This window comes from Mustela lutreola, chromosome 4 (genome assembly GCF_030435805.1).
Source record: "Mustela lutreola isolate mMusLut2 chromosome 4, mMusLut2.pri, whole genome shotgun sequence".
Taxonomy (NCBI): Eukaryota; Metazoa; Chordata; class Mammalia; order Carnivora; family Mustelidae; genus Mustela; species Mustela lutreola.
In genome coordinates, this window is record NC_081293.1 from 64,467,377 (window position 1) to 64,491,567 (window position 24,191).

General features: G+C 45.2%; 1 protein-coding gene across 13 annotated transcripts in view; it reads left to right on the top strand.

Annotated features, from left to right (window-relative positions):
* The window catches only part of RHOBTB1 (Rho related BTB domain containing 1), a 121,457-nt gene extending 102,774 nt beyond the window's left edge, over positions 1-18,683 (top strand). For all 13 annotated transcript variants that reach the window (XM_059170171.1, XM_059170170.1, XM_059170167.1 and 10 more), the window contains 6 exons: positions 1,823-2,802; positions 4,451-4,569; positions 10,131-10,281; positions 13,214-13,302; positions 15,809-15,914; positions 16,471-18,683. In XM_059170171.1, coding sequence (XP_059026154.1) covers positions 1,823-2,802; positions 4,451-4,569; positions 10,131-10,281; positions 13,214-13,302; positions 15,809-15,914; positions 16,471-16,640 — 1,615 coding nt within the window. In that variant the 3' untranslated portion in view covers positions 16,641-18,683. The remainder of the gene's footprint in view (positions 1-1,822; positions 2,803-4,450; positions 4,570-10,130; positions 10,282-13,213; positions 13,303-15,808; positions 15,915-16,470) is intronic.
* Positions 18,684-24,191: the final 5,508 nt, after the last annotated feature.

The following is a 24,191-nucleotide window of genomic DNA, read 5'->3' on the forward strand; positions in this document are numbered from 1 at the left end:
GAGGTGACATTTGAACCTGAGCCTTGAAGAGTGTCACCAGTTAGTAATTTTCAGGTCAGCCCTAGGAGCCAGGAGCCCAAAATGCTCAGAGGAGCCAATGTTGAAGTTAATCCCTGCTTCTGCCTTTACAACACCCTACCATTTTTCCTTGTGTTCCATCCAGGTCTTCAGATCCAAAGTCTAACTATATTTCTATACTATATTTCTCCTAAGACCAGCGCCTGTCATGCACATGACCTTCGGCTTTGAAAGCCAAATATGTACCTGGGAAGACCCATTCCTAACAGTATGTCTCAGAATCAAGAGTGTGTTTATGAAGAAAATCATATCTTGCCCACATTCCGGAATCTGTCTTTTGCCGTGTTATGCCATAGTCACGGCACTACTCGCTTGCACTACTTCCACAAGTTTGGCCTCCCTGGGTTTGATTAGATTATAATGGGCCTTGTGTGCCAGCCTAAAGGCATAGCCTGTGGTGCATGGGCTTTGTGGAACCAGAGGAAATCTTGAAAAAGAATTACAGCTGCAAGTCATACTTGTGTTATGTAAGGATTTTTCCTGCCGCAGTGAGCGCTCTGGCCTAAAAGGTGGAGAATCTGAAGACAGACAGGGAAGAGGCTAATGTACTAGTCCACGCGAACGAGGATGAGGGTGTGACCACAGACGAGGAAGAGAAGAGAAGCAGTTAGACATGAAAGGAGGCTCACAGATGTGATGGGAGAGACTTACTGGGCTCTTGGATGGGGACCATTTAACCAGTCTAGAACTACGGGGTTCTAGACTCTACTGGCTTGGCAGAGGTCTGTCGACAACTTGCAAATGTGAGCCAAGGCAAAACCCAAGCCTCTGTTTCTTCAGAAGGTGGATGAAAATTGCCCCCGTAGGGTTATTGTGAGGCTCAAATGAGAAAAAGCATATGGATTCCTTGTAAGGTTATAACGCGAAATGTAAACGTAAGGTGCCGGTGACCAAGACAAAGGTGGCGAGGGTGGTGATTGTGGTAACACCTAACTGTGGGCCAGGTGCCATACTGAACATATTATCTCATTTTAACTTCTCAGGAGTCCTTTCAAATATAGGTATTTACGTTATTATTCCTGTTTCACCAGTGGGAAAACCAAGGCTTAAAGAGTTTAAGTACCTTGCCCAGGATCATATAGCTAGTAAATATGGCTCAGACTTCAGTTCCCGTTGTTACTACTGAAAGCATTTTTTTTTTTCCTGCAGACTTAAATCCTTTAGGTTTGGAAGACTTGAGGTTGATAGATTTTCCAGGGCCTTATTGAAAGCCTGCTGGGGGTGGGGCGTGCCTGGGTGGATCAGTTGGTTAAGCCCCTGCCTTCAGCTCAGGTCATGATCCCAGGGTTCTGGGATACAACCCCATGTCCAGCTCCCTGCTCAGGGGGGAGTCTGCTTCTCCCTGTCCCTCTGCTCTTCCCACATCACTCATACTTTTTCTCTCAAATAAATAAATAAAAAATCTTTAAAAAAAAAAAAAGACTTGCACAGGACTTTTTTTTAATATACATTTTTTAAAGATTTTATTTATTTATTTGACAGAGAGAGACAGCGAGAGAGGGAACACAAGCAGGGAGGGTTGGGAGAGAAGTAGGTTTCCTGCTGAGCAGGAAGCCCGATATAGGGCTCGATCCCAGGACCTGTGGTCATGACCTGAACCGAAGGCAGACGCTTAAGGACTGCCACCAGCCCTACCTGCATAGGACTTTAAAGGTTCAGTTCTACTAGGTGCTTTGGTAGGCACTCATTACCATTTTTTTCCTAAAATGAGGCCGACTGTAACTTTTTAAATCCTCCATTCTAGGCCCATAAAGAGAGGGGATATTCTGCCCCCTGAGAAAGGCCGGGAGGTTGCAAAGGAACTCGGCATACCGTACTACGAGACAAGTGTCTTTGACCAGTTTGGCATCAAGGATGTATTTGACAACGCAATCCGAGCAGCTCTGATTTCTCGCAGACACCTGCAGTTCTGGAAATCCCACCTAAAGAAAGTTCAGAAACCTTTACTTCAGGCACCATTCCTACCTCCAAAAGCCCCTCCGCCGGTCATCAAAGTTCCAGAATGTCCCACCACAGGGACAAGCGAAGCTGCCTGTTTACTGGACAATCCTCTGTGTGCCGACGTCCTGTTCGTCCTTCAGGACCAGGAGCACATCTTTGCACATCGAATTTACCTCGCTACCTCCTCTTCCAAATTTTATGATCTTTTTTTAATGGAATGTGAAGAAGCCCCAAATGGGAGTGAAGGAGTTGGTGAGAAGGAGAAGCAGAGCAGGGACATGCAGGGGCGGGCTTGGAGCCTTGACCCTGACGAAGAGAGGGAGGAAGGCTCGCCCAGGACCCCACAGACCAATCAGTGGAAGTCCTCAAGCCAGAACCTGTCCCAGCAGGAAAGTCCGGGGCTGGAAGGCGAGAGCTCGGTTCCAGAGACGCAGACTTTGTCAGGCTGGAGCAAGGGGTTCGTCGGCATGCACAGGGAGATGCAAGTCAATCCCGTTTCAAAGCGGGTGGGCCCCATCACCGTGGTCAGGATGGACTCCTCCGTCCAGCCAGGCCCTTTCCGGACCCTGCTCCAGTTTCTCTACACGGGACAACTGGATGAAAAGGAGAAGGACTTGGTGGGCCTGGCTCAGATTGCGGAGGTCCTCGAGATGTTTGATTTGAGGATGATGGTGGAAAACATCATGAACAAGGAAGCCTTCATGAACCAGGAGATTACGAAAGCATTTCATGTCCGGAAGGCGAATCGGATAAAAGAGTGTCTCAGCAAAGGGACATTCTCAGGTAAGTGGGTCCAGCAGTAAAGTCATCAGTTCCCTTGGTTGTGTTTTATTAAACATTAGCCATACATGAGTAGGGCAGAGAATAACCATCACTAACATGTATAAATGCTAATTTTTTTTTCATTTACCCTTCTAGCTTGCATGTATCCATCTATTTCGTTCTTATCAGACTTAAAGGCTAAAGATTATTCCATTTTGTAGATGGGGAAACTGAGGGACAAAGAGTTTAGGCAACTTGCTCCAGGTTATACGGATAGTAAATGATAGAGGCAGGATTTGCACGCAGGCTCTCCTCGGAAGTGTCCTGGTATCCCAGTGCTCCTCGAAGGTAGGTCACCTTGCCCCTGCACCTGAGCCTGAACCAGATCCAGTCAGCTTGATGCCCACGATTCCCTTTCGGGGTCCTTTCCCTGACCGAGTCTCCTCTCCACTGACCCTTGTGGCCCTGAAATCCTTGAGATGATATTGGCAACTCTCTGTGTTCCCATCAGGAGTGTCTCATTTGCCCACCTCCTCTCCTTTTCTTTCTCACACTCCTTTACCCTGCTCTTCCACATTTTCCTCGCCCCTTCTTTGTCCTTGATATCCAGGCAGTCGGCTGCCCACAGCATCCTCACACAATTGCTTGCACAGACTTATACTAAATTCTGAAATTGCCCTCTGTGTGTGTGTGTGTGTGTGTGTATTTCATTGTAAAAATGTGACTTGCTGACTTTTACTTATGTGGACACTTCTGTTTTGTCCTTATCGTTCATAATGCCTGTCCTGATAATACACGTTTAGTACTGTACATGTAGTCATCGATTATTGAGTCTATTCATTAATTTTAAAGCTTATAAATAATATTTACCTGAACATGGACCATCCTGAAATAGAAGCCATCTTGAAAGCTAATGAAAAGCAATGCTGCAAACCTGCAGTAAATTAAACAGTGTACCTTACGTGGAATGAATTGAATCACCCTCCCCTTAATGCAGAGGCACAGTGACCAAATAAAAGGGGGAGCATCATGTCGATTGTCTGAAAGAAAGAAAGAAAGAAAGAAAGAAAGAAAGAAAGAAAGAAAGAAAGAAAAGAAAGAAAAAGAAAACTATAAATATGATTTAGAGATAGTTGGAAACTTTTGACCAGGAACTAAATAATTGATGAAATTAGGGAATCGTTGCTAATTGTCTTAGGCATGGTAATGATGTGATTATCTAGAAAAATGTTCTTATTTTTAGAAAACTTGTGATCAAGTAGTTTGCGGTGTCGTGCTATCTGTTGAAAAAGTGAACACCTCTACACACACATTCGCTATCCATACACACACACAGCGAAATTAAACAGAGCAAAATGTTAACAACGTAGTGTTTCTTCCGCTGGTCTTTTATTTTGGAAATTGTTCCTAGTAGGGAGGAAAAAACATCCCTCTCCTTCATGTTACCGTATGGTTCAGAGAATTTGCGTTGGGAGCTTAATCTTTAATCTTAAATGTTTACCCCCAGTTCTTGGATGACATAGAAGGAATAGGGTGTTCAAAGGTGGAGGTTGATACAAAATCACTAAGTAAAGCTATGGAAGAGAGAGTATGAGATGTGGGTTGACGTATATGGGGAGAACTGTCCGCAAAGCTGGCTCATGGTTACGTTTCCTCAATCCCTGGGCAGATGTGACATTCAGGCTGGACGATGGAGCCATCAGTGCCCACAAACCGTTGCTGATCTGTAGCTGCAGGTGGATGGCGGCCATGTTCGGGGGCTCATTTGTGGAAAGCGCCAACAGTGAGGTATGTGCCTTCTGAAAAGTCCACGTGCTATCTTGATGCAAGTGGGTGTGTTTCCTTAACCGGACGACTTCCATTCTGTAACTGCTTCCCTGAACCAGTTCCTTAGGCCGTGTCTGAGCATCAGGTCACCCTCTTCCTAACTTTGCAGTTAGGAAAAGCTGTTATCTGGCTCACTGCTTTCATTTGTAAACCATGATCCATCGGCTCTCCTTTTTAACAAATGTAAAATCTTGCTTTTTAACAAAAGCAGCATACTGTCAAAATCACATACAACAGGGGCAGAGTCCATCTTCCAGAAGTTTAAGGCATGAAAAGCTTCCTCAGTCACCCTCATCCTGGGCTCAGCTAGCCCCTGACCAGACGGCAGGTGGGTCAGAAGCCACCTCGCTGGGCCTCAGTCTTCTCCTCTGCCCCACAAGGGACACGAGGGACGGCCTGCTGGAGCAGCAACGCTCCTCGAGGTGGAGCCCCAACCTGCCTTCTCCAAGGGTTTGTTAACTGGAAGGAAACCGTAATGGAGCCAATGGTCACTCCTCTGAACACGCCTCCCTTAGGTCTGGCGGAAGCCACTGAGTCACCTCCCGGGCCCTGGCCCTATCTCCAGAAAAAGGCTCTTCTTAGAGCCGACCAAGCAGCGTCTTGAAGACCTTCCATGTTCATCTTTTTACGAACTGAGTCGGAAAAGAAAGAAAAATTCCACTCAAGCACTTCTAACTTTAGTCTACAAGAGCAAGCATTTTTGTTGAGTTTTGAAAGTATTTTTTAACCATCTTTTTTTAAAAAACATGGGGACACCCCATCAAGTTTATTGTCCTAAGGGGCTTGTTTTGCATATCTCAGCATCTCTCCACACTTTTAAAAGAAATAAGGAAAACAATGGCTAACTTTTCAAAAGGGCACTCACCCCAGAAATCTGAGCACCCCTATTGTGACCCAGGAGACTGCATTTGCATCTCCGAGTAGGGAAGCAGAATCCCAAACCCGGATGGCTGGGGCCGAGGAGGTCACTAGGCCACCTCCTGCTTCCAGAACAAACTGCAGCTGCTCCTAAACCAAGCCCCAGCAAAAGGCTGTCTGCTGGGGGGGGGGGGGGGGGGGGAAGTGTCAGAATTATCCAGATCACCTCTCTTGGTGTCTACCAGCCTTTCTGAATCAGGACGTCCTCAGCTGTAACTAAGAAAGTCTTTTCCCGGCCATCAGAGGGGTTTCAGAGCCTCGTCCCCGAGACAGCAGCAGCATCGTGGGGGCTGCCCGATGAAGGATGTGGGGTTCAAATCCTGAGTCCTCCATTTACAAGCTGTGTGGCTTTGGGCAAACGACCCCCTTTCTGAGCTCCGATCTCCCTGTCTGGAAAGCATGAGGATAACCCACACTGTGGAAGCGAGGTGCAAAAGTCGGTCCTTGCAAGTCCCCCCTGGGACCATTCAGTATATGTAGCTGCTGTTAGTCTTATTGAGATGTTGGTGCGGTTAATGCTCTTTCACTCTTACTTCCAAGAAAATCTGGGGAAGCTGCCGATTAACAAAACTTGATCCAAATGGCATTTCACCTGCTGCCGTCATCTCTGGAGATAAAAGGCCTAGGGAGGCTTGCTTGCCTTACTTTTCCAGCTCACTGAAATATGTGCCCATTGTACGGCAGAGCGCCCGCTATTAACAGACCAGAGTAGTTGATCAAGGTCAGGAACCCAGGCACAAAGGGACACTGTCAGAGCTGACCTCACAAATGCTAATCCCCTTTATCCCTTCCCAGAATGGACCGTAATCGTCTCCAGATTAAAATGTGCAGGAGAGGTGACCAACACAAAAACTTGTCAGTGAACGTGAACGCGCACGTATATGGTGAACAGCCTCTCCCGGCGGGGTCCCCTGTGGAGAATGACCTCCTAGAAAGACTAGGTCATTAGCCCGGTGGCTGAGACTAATAGGTATGGATAGCTGGTTCTACCCAACTTAGAAGACAGAGACCATGGACCCAAGCAACGAAGGTCTGTGCCAGATCCCTGTAGCCAGTGTGTTGAGAATGTCATAAGCTGTTGACACGTGTGCCGCTGCCTGCCCTTTCCCTTGATTTCCCCTGTAGACTGTAATGGTTCTGTCGTTAGGAACTCTATTCCCACCTTGACCTTGAGCAAGCAGCCGACCTCTCCAAACCTGTGTGCTCCCCTGTGAAATGCAGGATAACAAGAGAAGCGTCTTCAAAGGCAGCTAAGTCAGGAGAATACATGTATAAACATAGAATTCGGTGCTTGAAACATCAAGAAATATTGGTGACTATTGTCCTAGAGGATTCTTGCTCAGTTCTTTCCATGAGGGATTAAAAATCTTTGTCCCCTGAAAGCCCTAACTTAAAAAGCCCCCAGATCCCTTCCTAAACTAGCAAAGTGTGGTTAGAGGGATCATGGGGAGGGAGGAATTTCAGTAAAGATTTCACGACTAATATGGCCTTGTATTGGCACTTGGGATCTGTCCTTTTCTAGGGCACCCATTAACTCTTTATTGCCCTGTGAAAAGCTGACTTTCCCTTCACAGTTCAGTATTTTTTTTTTTCATTAATAGAATTCTCATGCATATCCAGAAAGGAATAAAATATACATTGATGTTACTTTAACATTTTTTGTCACTTAATATTTAAGAAGACATTGTATTTCACTTATATTTTTCTCATTACTTTTAATGTAGCAGTAAGCATAATTCTCTCCCCAGAGGTACTCAGCAAGTGATTCATTAAAAATGCATGCCTGGCTTGTAGTAAGCAATGCTCTGGGTTTGGAATACTTTCTCATTCTCTATGAGACCGCCTCTAATTATAAGCCTAATAGTCTGAGCTGATCTTCACAATTAAAATTTTAAACCAACGGAACTGGAATATGGGAAGTTGTTTAGGATAGCATTATATTCTCTTTGCTGACTTTTTTTTAAGGTACACCCAGCAGGTAGCATGCAAAATTCTTAATTCCATCTCTTATGTAGCTTTATGTTATTTTTAAAAGTTCTATGAAATGATCTCTCCATTGTTATACATAAACATTAAAATCACAGAAACAGTCTTTTTTTAAAAAATGAGAGAAAAAGGTGCAGGTTCTGAACATGGTTTTAGTTTATTCTTATTCTCTCTGAGGATCCCAACCATTATTTGCCCAACAAAGCCATCGCTTCAGAAAAACTGTTAGCATCATGTTATGCAAGAAGGAAAGAGCAGGTCATGGATGACTACAAACGTCAGAACACGCTGATGACATTGGGAAGTATCAGGGCGAGGCTGCTTACAGGAATCTGTCATCTCCTGCTGCCAGGAATAATTTCTTCTCACTTAGGATGTTCATTTTGTCGTGACTTAGAACACACTCTTACCAAAGAACGCTAAGGTAGTCCAGGTATCTTCAAAATCCAGAGTCTCGATGAAGAAGAAAAAACTGTAGGTGTCACTGCTTCCAAATCCCCCCTCCCCCAGATAACATATGAGGAGACTGAGGATCAGAGAGGGCGACTGATTTGTCAGAGGTCACACCCATCCTAGTGACAAACCCCAGGGCCCTTTCCAAGCCACTATTTTCCAAAACAGCAGACATCCCCATAGTGGAGAGCGGGTGTTCACAGAAAGCTCTGAAACTGTTTATATTTACGATCACTAATACTTTATAGCACTTAGGACTTTGTAAAATGTATATACTTTTCGCTATCAAAATGGTCCAGATTTTAAAGTTTCACAACTTCAACTGTCTATAAAACTGTACTAATCCAGATCTGAGCTGTATAAGATAAACGCAGGTGTCGACGTATATGTACGTAAGCATATGCACACGTGTGACTGGTAACTGATGTTAGAGTCACTGGAACAGCAATTAATTACAATACAATGGCTTCTTTGTTTTCAAGTAGCCTCAGTAACAGTTACTTCTTGCCAGGTTGTATCTATTGTCAAGACTGTGCTAGAAACTTGAAATGATGACACTTGTCAGATCTTTGATGGTTATAACCCCTGCAGCTTATGTACCAGATCATAATTGTTCTCTTTGACTATGAAAGGGAGTGGATGTGCAATTTTCTTACTAATTCTGGGAGGTTTAGGGTGGGGTAGGGGGGCCTTCCCTTTGATACATTAAGAGAAAGCTCGGTCTGCCAGGATGTTCCCTCTGAGGTGGCTGGTGACTATGCAGGAGGATAATGTAGGTCATCATAGCTTAAATGAATCTGGAACCACGGCCCAAGAAAGCATTGGCCAAAAGCCCCATGTAGATTGTGCAGGTAATATATATGTAAAGAGAAAGATTAGATATATAATGTAGATATAATCATGTGTAAAAGAGATATACTCATATATCTTCATATGGTATATAGAGGTTTATTAAGTACCAGCAATAGGCAGCTAGTAACTGTTCATCCTTTTGAACATAGAAGTCTAGTTCTTAAGAACTGTTAGTGAGATATGGTACTTTATTATACCGTGACCCAAACCTTTGCTTCCTTGCCATGAAGGGTTTCTTGTATGACACAGCAGTCCTGAGCAGAGACCTTAGAATTACACTCCCTAGGTTCACCTCCCAGTCACTTACCAGCTTCGTGACCTTCGTTACCCTCCATGAACCTCAATTTCCTTCCCTGTAAGATGGCAAAAATAATAGTTTTTTCTCCTAGGGAGAAAATCAGGATCCGAGTAGATACGGTGTGTGGGAAGCTTGGCACAGTACCTCGTGTGTAGGAGGCCTTCCATTAAGGTTAATTTTTATCATCATCATGATGCCAGGAGTCAGTGGCAATGGGGCTGTTCTGTACTATACCAGGACACGTCTGTTGGGTTCCTTTGAGTCCTCGCTGCTAAGATCCCTCACCCCGGCACTCTAGCACACTCTAGAGGGTACCTGTATTGGCGAGAACTACAGGTGCTCAGGAGGTCTCGAGTTAGGTGACTCCTACAAAGGAGAGTTTACCAGTCCCAACCAACCCTTCCCCGCATGTGCCAGACAAGGAGTTCTACAGATTCTCTGAATCTACTGATAACCCGATAATGTTCCAGTCATTTTGAATCCATGCAGTTGTGCCATAGGAAAAATAATGAAGTGTGTATACTGTGTTTGCACATACTGATAGAACGCTGGACTCAAGCCTGTGGCAACTAGGGTTGCTCAGCCCGTGTTTTGACATCTTGGAGAGCTGGGCTCTCTCGTGTGTCAGCAACAGTATGGTCGGCAGCTCCCCCTCACCTGTCATGTTGCTAGGAGATTTCTTTCCCCACAATAGGGTATTAGAAGGTACTTGGCAAGGAGAGCCCATAATGTCATCATACATTTACAGCCCATTTGTCTGATTTATGAGTCCAAATAGCCATTTAAAAATTCCAAATCAGGCTTTGTCGGGCAGCCCCACTCCTTTGTCATCTACAAATCAAACTGTTATGTTTAAAGCAGTAAATAGCGAAGGACTTCGATGCGCAGCCTCAAAGCAGGTGTCCCAGACTTGCCGATACCAGATTGTAAGGTTGGGATATTTATAAGCAGTAGAGCCTGGAAATGCCCCCACTGCTTTCTTCAGCAGAGCTGAGCTTCTCAAATAACATTACAGGTGTATCTCCCGAACATAAACAAGATGTCAATGCAAGCGGTCTTGGATTATCTTTATGCCAAGCAGTTGTCACCTAATTTGGACCTGGACCCACTGGAGTTAATTGCCTTGGCTAACAGATTCTGCCTGCCACACTTGGTTGCACTTGCAGGTAAGTGTGAGGACTCGGGGCCATGCAGGGTCTGACTGTCAAATTTATCAAAATCACATTTAGGCAAAAATAACATTTCCGGGGAATAAAAATTAAATTTTTATCACCCAATATAGGATTGTCCTGTGCAGGGTGATATAAATTGATCAAATGTTATCAGACAGCCCAGTTCAATTCCACAAATGTTTCTTAAGCACCTCTTTGTGGTAGACCCTGTAGGGGGGACACAGTTATCAAGAGGAGTGATGCGTGGTCCCTGCCCTGGAGACCCACGCTCTGTGCTCTCTGCCTCATTTGTGGGCCGTGGGATTGGAAATAAAACTACTGTGTCCATGTTATTCCTCTGCTGGGTGCTCAGACACAGTCTTTCAGAAGAGCAGAAGGAGACCGTCGTGGAGAACGTAGGCTGCCGAACCAGACTGCCCGGGTTCGGATCCCGACTCCGCCGTTTACCGGCTGGATGGCTTCACGCTTCACCACTCTGTGTCTGCTCTCGCTCTCTCGCATGGGGATCATGTTATTCTCCCATAGAGTTGTTACAAAGATTAAGGAGTTAAGATATATATAAAGTTCTCGGAACAGTGTCTGGCACCTAGTAAGCATTATGTAAGTGGGGTTTTTTTTTTCTTTTTTTAAGCTATTTTAGAAAATGTTCTGACATTGTCAAGAGCATTTTGGGAGAAAGAAGAAAGGGGGGACTTGGCTTCCCTTCTCAGAAATCCTATGCATCCTTTCTGGATTTGTTCAGTTGTTAGGCTGAAGCAGGTCTGCAAAGGATACGTGTGTATTCTTCACGTACCTGTTTCTTAAATGTCAGCCTTCAGCTTCCTTCACGAGAGGGCTCAGTTAGCAGGCTGGGTGTTTGTCACTACATTAGCTGACTCCTTCTAGCCATGAAAGCAGAAATAGTGGCAGTTTTGGTCACTGGCCTACCTGTCCCCACCCACAGCAAAGTGCCTGAGCGTATTAGCTTCCCAATAAACACCTGTCGAATCACAAGTGAATGAAAATGAATGTTTGAACAAACCGACTGGTCTTTCAACACTTGACTTTCCGGTAGTGTCCTTAAAAAGGAATGTATTTCTCCGGACTCCAGGTTTCTGCTACGCTCGTCCGGCTGGAGACCCAAGTCCTCTCCCTGCCTCACTTCTTCCCCCACTGGTTAGAAAGACAGAAAGAGCTCGTCGAGGCACTACTGTTCAAGTAGAGGTTCTGATCTGTTTGACTCTCCAGTGTTTAAGGGTTATCCTTTGAGGATGAAATTGATTTTTTTTAAATTATTTATTTATTTGAGAGAGAGAGAGAGAGAGAATGAAACAGAGCATGAGAGGGGAGAGGTCAGAGGGAGAAGCAGACTCTCCGCCGAGCAGGGAGCCCAATGTGGGACTCGATCCCAGGACTCCGGGATCATGACCTGAGCTGAAGGCACTTGCTTAACCAACTAAGCCACCCAGGCGCCCCTGATTTTTTTTTTTCTTAATGGCCCAAAACAATTTGGAACCAAATGTGTTGAGCAGGTCTTGTGATTAATCTTGAGCTCATGCCGTTTTTGCTTAACCATGAAGTAAAGGTGAGGAAAACGCAGGACTGACCTCTGTGAAAGGAACTGGATGAAGGAGAGGTTCTGGGGTGAACTGCAGACTTCCATGGCTGTTTCCTTTTGTTATTAAAAGCCATTACTACTGCTGTGGTTATATACACAGCTGCCTAAGATGATCCCTGTCATCATTTAAAATGTTGGGCAAGTATCAAGTATTCAGAACATGGTTTTTAAAACATCAGTTTCTAGGGTAAAAATGCATTGCAAGCCAACGTGTTAGGTGACTATCAAGAAATGTTGCTGTTACCTAGAATCAAAAAGCCTGATGCCTTCTTCGGAAAATGTAGTTCCCAGTAGTTCTTTGTCAATCCAGCAGATGAAAGCTGAGCCCAAGAAACGGTTCCCATCTAGATATTATATTGACCCAAACACGTAGAACAGAAGGTAAGCAGGGTCAGGACAGTTTACTGGATGAGAAGAACAGACAGAATGCTAGAAATGAAAAGAGTGCCTCGACCTCAAGGAGCTAGAAACGTGGGCCTAGGCTATACCCACATGCGTCAGTCCCAGAGGCAGGAGACCACTGTGTCTCAGAACCACAGTTTAAATTCAGCTTAGAAGTCCTGGGCACAGCTCCCAGGCAGAAGTGGCTCTCCCAGCTAGATTTTTGTTACTTCCTGTCGAAAGCTCCCTGCTCGCCCTCCCCACCCCCCACCCCAGTCTTTAGAATCTAACAGGCTGAACAATATGTCACCCATCTGCAGCTGTTGAGAAAGACATCTGCGTTCACATTTTGTTAATTCCCCATATGGATTCATTCCTGTCACTCAGTCCTTCTACTCTTAGAGACTATTGAGAATTGGAGTGATACGAGTGGGAAAACCATCAAATGGGAAGATGCTGGAGAGTCTAGAGGATTCTAAGAAGGCACTGGATGGACTGTCTAAAGCAACACTAGCCAACAGAACTTTCTGCAATGATGGAGATGTTCTGTGTCTGCGTTGCGCAATACAGGTGTGGCTGTTGAGCACTTCAGTGTGACTAGTATGGCTGAGGGTGTGACTTTTTAGTTTTATTCAGTTTTAATGTGAGTTTCAGTCTGCTCATCTGGCCGGTAGTCACCATACTAGACAATGAAGGTCTGCAGGAGTCCGGCTATTCCAGAAGTGCCAACAAGTGTCCCAGAGTCGTCGGCGCAGTGGCCCAAGACCAGAACTACCCATGCCGAAAGGCCCCCGGCACAATGGGCCCTGAGTTCCGTTCAGGTGTGACTGCCCAGAGCCGTGTCACATGTTCTTCTCCTCTTAGGTGGTCCCGGACGAGACTGTCTAGGTGAGGTGTCTGGCTTGCAAGGGTATGGTTCAACTTTCTCCTGTTCCCTCTCTTCCCCAGAGCAGTATGCTGTCCAGGAGCTGACCAAGGCCGCGATGAGTGGCGTGGGCATTGACGGGGAAGTGCTCTCGTATTTGGAATTGGCCCAGGTTTGTAACAATTTGCCTTTCACCTTTTAAGTGTGTTCAACCAGTTCATTTAATGCTGATGAAACATTCCGTGGTTGCATCTGTCTAAATAAAGATGTCACCACTGAGTCACAGAGGGCCCTGTGTACACTGAGAAGATCTGAGAGTTTCACGTTTCATGCACCATTCCCCCTGCTGGGCCTCGTTTGAGAAAACAACACGGACCCTACCCCACGCCAGCCCCATTGTCCCCCGAGGCACCAGCTTCACATGTGGGAGAACAACTTGGGGCATGATAGGGGAAGGTTCTCTCTCTCCTTGTTTGAATTCTTGGACACATATTGACCAAGATCAGATGGTTTCTAGAACTCCATGAAGCCCTGTAATGCCCCACCTCTCACTGCAGTTCTCCTGGGGTTTTCCAAAATCAGTATTTGTTAGTATCAATATGGTGATTCCATAATCCCCATAAATACTTGCACTCTTCCAGAGGGGCCCCAAGATCCGACTTCAGCTTTGTCACAAATAACCTACTCAAAGTATGAAGCTAAACTCTGCCTCAGTTTCCTTATCTATAAGGAGTGAGGATGATAATTCACATCCTATCAGCCTTACAGATTATCTTGAGAATCAAGTGGGAGACAATGTTCAAGAAAAGCGGGGAAGAGTAGAACCCCTCACACGTGCAGGGTGCTTCGTTCCTGGCATAGACTTACTGACAATGAGTTTACACTCGGAAGGAACGAAGAAAACATTCTTCAGTCCTCTTTTCAGCCCACTGGGTTTGTTTGTTTTTTTTTTTTTCTTTGCTCCCTCTCTGTTAGGGCCTTGGTTTACTAAGCCTTAGATCAGGTGATTTGAATGGATCTTTGTCAATCAAGGGAGGGGAGGTGGCTTCAGAGAGAGGAGAGAGGCACGTAGCAGGCCAAGTTGTTATTCCTTCTATGGCCCCAGGAACAGTTCAGACTGAAACGGGGAAAAGGCAGAATCGGACTTAACAGAAACCCGCTGGTTCGGACCTACACAACAAGTTTTGGTTGTTTTCTCCCTCTTGTGTCCGGCACCGCCCGAGACAAAAGGACAGGTGGCTATAAATGGCAGATTCTCTGCCCTTAAGGCAATCATAGACAGGAAGAGAAATAGAAAGAAGCCCACATTATTAAAATCCAACAGGAAAAACAGCCTTATAGAGGTGACAGTCTCGAAACAGGTCCCGGGCACAGTTTATGACTTGTGCTGTCTCCCGTGAGTACTGCCCCTGCAAGAAAATGAAATGACCCAGCATTGCATCTAGGGCTGATGGACTTGAGATTGTGATTTGCAGGTGTGTGTTTGCTCTGGGTCCCCCACCCTGACAAGCCTCGGCAGGAAGAGTTCAGGATGGAGCCTCTGCGAGACCCTCACCTGCTAGCATGCCGGGTTTATTTAACCATCAGCGTGCGGACAGGTGGAACCCAATCTGTCGCATTTTCCAGTGTCCATGGTATAAATACGCCCGCCTGGCCGATTTGAACAACATGAAATTGCCGGCCTCGGGGTAGGGAAGAAATGGGCACCATTGACGCTCTTGGGCAGGTCCAAGCCGCCTTCAGGACACCAGTGCCCGAGTCTTACTTTCAGAAAGAAATCTGATCTCAAGAGTCCTAAGCTGGAAGCACCAGCAAAAATGATCCGTAATGTTGGGGTTGCAACTCTCAGAGTTTCTTGAATTATTTTCTGAGGACTGCTTTTATATGGGCCTTTGTTCACAGCTGAGATGTGGGCCTCCGAGGAAGCACCCTGTAAGGTTTCAAGGTTTCTCTTGATGAAAGAAACCCCAAGACCCACAAACGGAATGGATAGCTGAGGACACAGACAGAGCGTGGGGTGGGGTGGGGGAGACTTGCCAAATCTAGGGAGGACTGGGGAGGTGACTGTGGCATTTTGAGCACCAAGTCTGTTTTGGTCACAACTCCCTCAGCTGCTCCCTCCCCCCGAGCATCTGCTCAGAAAGGAGACGACGTGGTGAGTCGGGTCCCTGCCCCCCTGCCCACACCACCCGCTCTTCTTATGTAACCAAAGGACAGGTACAGGACAGTCACACATTCCTCAGTCTCCTCTTTCGGGTCTTTGGCCCCAGCAAGGCAAGCTCTGACCTGCCACACAGAGCGCTCCGCGTGGCTTCCTTAACCAGAGTCCGTGTGGGTGCCCTGGGGCCGGCTGGCACCTTCCAGAGGCCAGTCATGTATCACTCTCGGGCCAGCGGTGGGGGAGGCTGGGAGGCGAGGGGTTCTTTCAGCTCTTGATCTGATACGGTGATTATTTTTGGTGCACCTGTCACAGGAGTGAGGAAGGGGGGTGCCAAGTGCTATATCGGGCTGGCATTGGCGCCATAGCCAAAGTCATTAACACGGTAGTCAAAACAAGAGGTTTGCTGAATCAGTTGCCCGTGCCCTTTATCTCTGTCACCCCTGGGGGGCTGATGATTTCTCTGCAGGCCCATTTTAGAAAGTAGAGTTTGACCCCCTTTTTGGTCACTTCCCTGTAGTTCCACAACGCCCACCAGTTGGCCGCCTGGTGTCTGCACCACATCTGCACAAACTACAACAGTGTGTGTTCCAAGTTCCGCAAGGAGATCAAATCAAAATCTGCAGGTGAGACCGCGGGTGCCCACTGGTCCAGGTCTCATTGCCTCTGACTGAAAGGTTGACCACCTACCTCCCCATGCCCCTGAGCAGGTGTCCAGGCAGCAGGCAGCTCCAGGAGAAGTCCCTGTGATTGGCTGGCCATCCCTTGCCTGTGACATGACACCGAAATTGTGGGGTGGGGATTCTCTTTGACAAACTTCGTGCTTGGGAGGTTTGGGTGGAGTGGGATCCAGGGTTCCCTGCTGCAGAGCATGTGGAAGTGGTGGACTCTCCCTTGTCTAGGGAGCCCTGGAGAGGAGCAGGCTTCCGCTTAGAAACCAAGTGGTCCTGGGTTCAGGTTCTCGGTGCCCAGCTACTTCGGGCAAATGATTCTAACTCTTGAAATCTGAGTGTCACAATCTGCAAATGGTCCTGTCCCTGATCCCTAACCCCCACACACTGGCTTCTTGGGGGGGATGTACATGGGAGCATAAATGAGAAGCCTGGGGCACAGAACCTAGAACATAGAAGCCCTCAACCAACAGCAGGCCTCACCATCTGCATCCTTTTCCTTCTTCCCCAGACAACCAGGAATACTTTGAGCGGCACCGCTGGCCGCCGGTGTGGTATCTGAAGGAAGAAGACCACTACCAGCGTGTGAAAAGGGAACGTGAGAAGGAAGATATTGCACTAAATAAACATCACTCGAGACGAAAGTGGTGCTTCTGGAATTCGTCTCCAGCGGTCGCATGAGGAACAAGAGAGACAAAAATCAGTAATCTGACACACCACTTTTAAAGGCACTACTGTAAAGTTAGTCGTATTATTAGCGATAAGTCGTAGTTCAGGTTTCAGGCACTGATCTCCCTCCACTGTTGTGCATTTATAACTTTGTTGGGATCAAAGCACGAGCTCCCCACCAATGAGCCTGGACAAAAAAGGGAAGTTGATGCTCACTGCATTCCTTAAACTCATATGTATATTTTTTTGTTAGAAGGCTTAATAAACTTTAGTCCGTTATTCCGTTTCTTTTTATACAAAGAAAAAAAAAAATCCAGCTTTCATGTTTCAGAGTCCAAATTGGAAAATATTTTTATATGATCTCTTGTATTTTGTTGAAATGAAAATACTATGTATTACTTTATTTTACGGGCCACAAATTAACCATGAAGTTCGCCCTGTGATCCTCTTTGCCCACATGACCACCAGGCATTATTGCATAATTAGAGGGTTATCCTCTCGTTGCAAAGTACAAGGCTGGAATGAAATTCCCCCAAGCGCAAGTTAGGGAGCGTTTAATCTTTGTTCTGCCGACTAACACTGGTGTAATTACCAAGTCAACTCCAAGAATGTGTATTTTACAGTATTTGCCGTGTAAGTGCTAGTAATTATATGGTTCTCTGTGCCATGTAAAATATAGTAATATGGAGTCTTCTGTTGTTTCAAATGTCCAGATTCAAACGGATAATCTTTATAATCATGAGAAGGGCTCATTCAATCCCAGCATTAGCCAGGGCAAACCCACCAATGGACCTGAACACAAGAGCGAACCTAAGAGCGTTGGTGTCTGGGTGGCTGCGGGAGGGTTTGCGTCTCTCCGTGTTCCTGGATCTTGCCGTGCTTCTGCGTGCAAATTCTTCAAAGACTTGAACTGAGATGGGCAAGGGGAGGGATCCCCGGCCTTCGGCCCGTCATCTGCAGGCCCGTCACATCTCACTCCGGAAACAGGCTTCCTCAGGTCCCTCACCTGCAGCCAACTTCACTTTGTAAGACACGCGTTTTTAACTCTTCCCAGGGAAAAATCCAGGCCACTGTAGCAGTAGGCTGAGGCAGACCACCCACTCCCGCTGAAGGTCAGCGGGGCCTGTGAAGGCGCAAAGCTGGAGGCCGGGTCGTCTGCGGTCCCTGCATTCTCCAGCGCGGACAGGAATCTTATTCCAAGAGTCTAGGAAATGGTGCTATTGTGAGTGAGTCCTGACCCTTTGTCGTTCGGAGTTTTCAGTGTTAAAATAGAAAGTACCGAGCAGGGGAGCTTGGGAGAGGCAGTCAGTCATTGCTTCTCTGTACATTAAAAGATTACAGCACTCACGCGGAACATTTTAAGGCCACAGCGCCGCGCCTGCCGTGGGATGTGGCATGGCGGGGACGGGGCCGATTTTGTGGGGAGGTCAACCTACTGATGCTAAAGGCTGTTGATTTTTTTTTCCCTAGCTTACAGAAGTTGGAAAAGAGACAGTTGAGTCCAAACCCCAATGTCGACAACCATATGCATTTGAAAATCTATCCAGATGACAGATGGGCGTTTATTACTGGCAGTGGCTACACACCAGACCCAAGAGTCTGGAGTGGCCCAGGAATGCCTCACCCTCTCACGACAAAGGAGAGGGCAGTGGAGTAGAAGTGGATGGTTGTAAATGCTACTTTAAGTTTTGATCAGTAGGATTGTAAATCGTTAGCAGAAGGAGAAAGGAGACAGAATGAGAGGATAAATGTCAAGACTTGGTAAGAATTGACATATATCCCTTCATAAAATGGTAGAAGTTGATTTTTTAGTGAGTGGTCAGAATTGAATTTATACAACCAAAGTTCCCATGTGATTGTAATCTTGCCAAAACAGAATGGACACATAAATGAACCTGGGGTATAAGCAATAATATCCACCTAGTGTTTGTTATCAGCTACTGTAACCAAGTGGCTGGTTCATTTGGTTGATGCTGATTATGGCCTTTAACCATGGTGGTTTGTGTCGTGTTTTTTTATTTCCCAAAAAGCCAATAAAATTGTTTAGCTATAAAATGCCTCCTCTTTATTTTTTTTTTTTTAAGGACTACCAAGATACCATGCGCGTGACTTAAATAGCTTTTTCTCAAAACTGTCAAAACCATAAAGGTGCTGGGTCATGGGGGCTATGTATGCTTCCATAACAAGGCAGCATCAGTGACTGTCATCTCTGTTTTCAGTACTGCCAGTAGAGTTTCCAGCGCCACCATATACATGAGGGATCTGGCTTCTTGCTCTTGGATAACAGAGTTATGCCACTAGCTATGGTAGAACATTGGAAGAAACAGAAATGATGTCCATAGCCGAAAAGACTTATTATAATCTTGATTTTGGACCTTTCTGCCAGCAATGATGTGAAAGGTTGCATCGTGGGCTCATGAAGTCGATCTTTTTTTTCGAAGCAGATCTAAGAAAGGTTTTGGGGAAATCAATTTTTGGACTTCTAGGTCGCATAATGTTTACCCAAACTCAGGGGGAAGAAGGGTCTCCAAGACCCTCCAAGGGTCTCACGGGGGCACTCTTCTGAGTGGCATATTCCCAAAACTCCATGGAAGGGGGTCGACATTTATACAAAATAACAGCAGAGAAAAGACTGTGAGATTTCCAACGCCTTCCCACATCTTTTGGAGGTTTGGTGGTCCAGATCACAGCACCATTTACATAATGCGTACCGGTAGAATCTTACCTATAGAAAACACTGGTCTAAATTTCTCCCAGAGCAATGCCTGCCAAATCATCAAAAGTTTCAACAACCCTACACTGGCATTAGAGAAACCATAAGTCCTACTGGTTTCAAGTTAACTCAAGTATTTTCTTAATGGACATTCAGAAACAAGAACCCAATGTTTCTAATAATATTTTTTACACTTGCTCCCATTTGCATGGTGTCTCAGTTGAATTTCATCATTGTGATATTCACTTCTACTAGTCAGAGGAAAAAATTAAGTGAATCCTGAGTTTGGAAACTATTCTGTGAGCACAGCATTTCAGAAATAAATGCTGTTCAGCAAACTAAAGATTTACCAGGTTTGTTCTTGAATTGGGTATTTATTTAATCAAATACCCTAATTGGATATGAGTGAGCAAGTAGCAGTAACTCCTCTTTTCTTAAAAGAATGTGACCAGGGGTACCTGGGTGGCTCAGTGGGTTAAAGCCTCTGCCTTCGGCTCAAGTCATGATCCCAGGGTCCTGGGATTGAGCCCCACATTGGGCTCTCTGCTCAGCAGGGAGCCTGCTTCCCTTCCTCTCCCTCTGCCTGCCTCTCTGCCTACTTGTGATCTCTGTCTTTCAAACAAATAATTTTTTTTTTAATGTGACCATTGCATTAAAAATATAAAGTTAGCCAAGGAGAATGTGTTTGTGTTGTATGGGCAAAGAAGGAAGAAGCAACACAACAGAAGCAACAAAGAGGAAAAAAAAAAGCTAAGGACAATTTAAAAAAAAAGGAAGAAAGAAAAACAGAGAAAGACAACTGACCAAAGATAGAGGTTGCATTAAGCACTCTGAGACACAGACGTAGTATCTTTCTTCCAAAATGCTGTTCTTTTTTTTTATTATTATTATTTCTTTTCAATGTAACAGTATTCATTGTTTTTGCACCACACTCAGTGCTCCATGCAATCTGTGCCCTCTCTAATACCCACCACCTGGTTCCCCCAAGCTCCCACCCCCTCACCCCTTCAAAACCCTCAGATTGTTTTTCAGAGTCCATAGTTTCTCATGGTTCACCTTCCCTTCCAATTTACCTCAACTCCCTTCTCCTCTCCATCTCAAAAAATGCTAAGTTCTGACATTATTTCATCTCTCATGACTTATTTTCAGAGGAAGACTTCGCTCTCTTAAATTTCCAATTAGAAGGCAGGCAATGTAAGGGCCCCTGGGTGACTCAGTTGGCGAAGTGTCCAACTCTTGATTTTGGCTCAGGTCTTGACCTCAGGGTCATGAGTTCAAGTCCCACATTGGGCTCCCAGCCTGAAGCCTACTTAAAAAAAAAAAAAAAAAAAAAAAGCAGATAATGTATGCAACAGGAAAAGGTATTGTGACCTGAAAAGGCAACACTTCTGGAAAAGCTGTGCTGATTCCATCTGCCTAGGTTTGAAAATTCTCTCTTGTGCTGAAAACACCTTTAAATTGTGTGTTTTTACTTAGGCAACTTAGATGCATGGTTTTTCACTGAGCTCCTGTGCAGGTGCCTCATCAATTAGATATCTTCAGACTATAGTCAAAATATGGAAATAATTTAGGAACAGTAATTCTTGAGTGGAAACCAGTCAATCATGCAGTTGTACAACCACAGACATGAAAGCGGTAGAAACAATGGTGGGAGACATGAAGTGACTTGTCGGCCATAGTTCCTGTTGCTCACTAATGTTTCTAGGACCACACCATCTTGGTGACTCGATATCTAGTAGAATGTAGATGTAAAGGTGGTACCCAAATGGGGCCCCATGGAAGGAATATTTCAATTCTCTGAGTCTGAATACATTCTCAACCCCAAAGACTGAAACAGTTAGACTTTGCAAGCAATCGATGAAGAAAGGACTTTTGATTCACTTCTCTCTGCTCAGACACCCACTGTGAAAATAAATAAAGGAAACCTCATTTAAAATGGGAGTCTGGATGAATGGATAAAGAAGATGTGATAAACACACAGACACACAATGGAATGTTAGCCATCAAAAAATGAAATCTTGCTATTTGCAGCAACATGGATGGAAATAGAATTGTGCTAAGCCAAACAAGTCAATCAGAGAAAGACAATTACATGATTTCACTCATAAAGTTAAAAAAGAGGAGCATAGAGGAAGGGAGGGAAAAATAAAACGATGTAATCAGAGAGGGAGAAAAACTATAAAAGACTCTTAACCGTAGGAAACAAACTGAGGAATGATGGAGGGGAGTGGGTTGGGGGAAAGAGTTAACTGGGTCATAATGTAACTTAATAACATTAAGAAAAGCCCTTGATAGAATGAGCACTGGGTGTTGTATGCAACTGATGAAATCACTGAACTCTACTTCAGAAACTAATAATACACTATATGTCAATTCATTGAATTTAAATTAAAAAAATAAAAATAAAATGGAGTCGGGAAGCAGGGGTGCAACCTGCATAAACAACAGAAAGAATTATCTTGGCAAGAGGACATTTCTAACATGGGAATTTCATCTGTCCCCTTTAAGAAAAACAAGGACGTTCCCTCTGTGTCCCAGCAACAACCCACTAACCTCCCACCTGCAGCCAATGAGAAAACATCACAACCTTAAATGCATGTTCTCCAATGAACTATGGTTTAAAACAATGCACTTCAGGGGCACCTGGGTGGCACCGTCAGTTAAGCATCGCACTCTTGGTTTCAGCTCAGGTCCTAATCTCAGGGTCCTGAGATCAAGCCCTGAGTTGGGCTCTGTGCTCAGTGCGGAGTCGGCTTGAAATTTTCTCTCCTTCTCCCTCTGTCCCTCCCGCTGTGGGCTCTCTCTCTCTCTTTCTCTCTCCCCCAAAATAAATAAATCTTTTAATAAATGAACAAATAAAACAACACTCTTCAATTTCCTCCTAAAAATTATAAAAAGCTGGCCTTTCCGTTGTCTCTCCCAATTGCCTGTGGTTCCTCAGAGCTTGCATGTGCTGAATGGCAAGTCCTCTGCTATTCCTGAATATACACATTTTGCTAATAAAATCACTGGCTATTTTATTTTTAGGGTTGACACAACCAGGGGTGCCTGGGTGGCTCAGTGGGTAAAGCCTCTGTCTTCGGCTCAGGTCATGATCTCAGGGTCCTGGGATCGAGCTCCGCATCAGGCTTTCTGCTCAGCAGGGAGCCTGCTTCCCCTTCTCTCTCTGCTTGTTACTTGCGATCTGGTTACTTGTGATCTCTGTGTATCAAATAAATAAACAAACAAAAAGGTTGACACAACCAAAGTTAGGGCATCTCTTTTTATTCCCTCCCAAACTAATAAAAAGAAACATCCCTTTGATTGGATGATTCATGGTAGTTCCGGTTAGAATGGGTATTTCCCCAGAGGGTGTTAAGCTTAACCTTTGTGTGAAAAGATCCACAAACTCTAAATTTTGGTCATCTAAAAGGGAAGTCTGAGGTTTGGGTGCAGATTAAGTTACTCGGCACAGTGTCTGGCCCACAGTAAGCACTCAGTCTATGAACCTGTGACCGTGGAGGTAAGAAATCCGAGGGAGGACAACACTGTGTGTTGAAGGATAGAACAATGTGGACTTTTCCTCATTTTTCTTAAAACAAGTGTTTGCTTACTTACTAGCTGCTTACTGCCTCACAACAGTGATTTAAAAACTAGAAAATAAGAATAAAACAAAAATTAGAAAATAAGAACTATGGGAAAGTTAAAAAAAAAACAAAACAAAAAAAAAGCTGGAAAAACAGGTAGAAGGGGCATGGACAAGGGTGTAGAACTTTCCAAGAAGCTTCCCCCTCCCTGTGTCACCCCTTCTCTGTGAAATAAGGGCGGCACCATCCCAAGACCAAACTTGGCTGAGCCTCTGATTCATTTAGAGCACTTTCTTTTTCATTCCTTCCAGCCAAATTTTTTCTTTTTTTTTTTTTTTTGGATGCAAAGAGTCTAGATAACCAGGCTCCCCAATGCCTCTGAGGCCTTAGCATGCTCTGCTTCAACCCTACAAGGCCCTCCTTCTTCCATATTATCCAGTCCCATAATATGTTCAATATATGCCTTTACGTGTGTGGCCGTCCTTATATACACTGTTGTTTCAAGCATGTGATCATTACATAATTTGCACTGATCAGCACACTGTAGCCACAGAACCCTGTGCATCCAGTCCTGGGCTTCCTGGGGCTGCATCCGCATCTCACTCTCCAGTCCCACTGCTGATGGGAACACTAGCCACTTCTCACTCCGGGGCAATGCCAACGAACCACCTTGCACACACCCTGGGGTCGAGATCTAAAAAAAAAAAAAAAACAATAAACAGATTCTAGGACTCACTCCAGATAACTCAAGAAAGACTAAAAAAAAAAAAAAAAAAAAAAAGGCAAAACATTCCAACCCAGCCCAGAGCCTGGCTATCTTCTGGCCCATCAGAAAAAGAAATGGGGCTTACCTCCCTGCCACAGGAGGGGTTTAATGAGGCACTCTGGATGGTGGAAGTTGTTGCATACTGGGATGAGTTCATCTCCCTCTGCCTCTGGCATTTTGTGTCATGTGACCCTCATGAAGGACAAGGGAACAAGATGGCATCTCAAGGGGCACCTGGGTGGCTTGATGGGGCAGGCCTCTGCTTTGGGCTCAGGTCATGATCCAAGGGTCCAGGGATCCAGCCCTGCATCAGGCTTTTCTGCTCAGAGAATAGTCTGCTTCCCTTTCTCTTTCTGCCTACTTGTGATCTCTCTCTCTCTGTCAAAAAGATGGCTTCTCAAGAGCCCATTGAACACCAACATTCCTGATGTTTTGCGTTTAAAGAATCCCTAGTGATCTGGCATGTACACTCATGTCACGTGAGGTCTAAAGAAAGAGTAACGTGCTAGTACAAATTG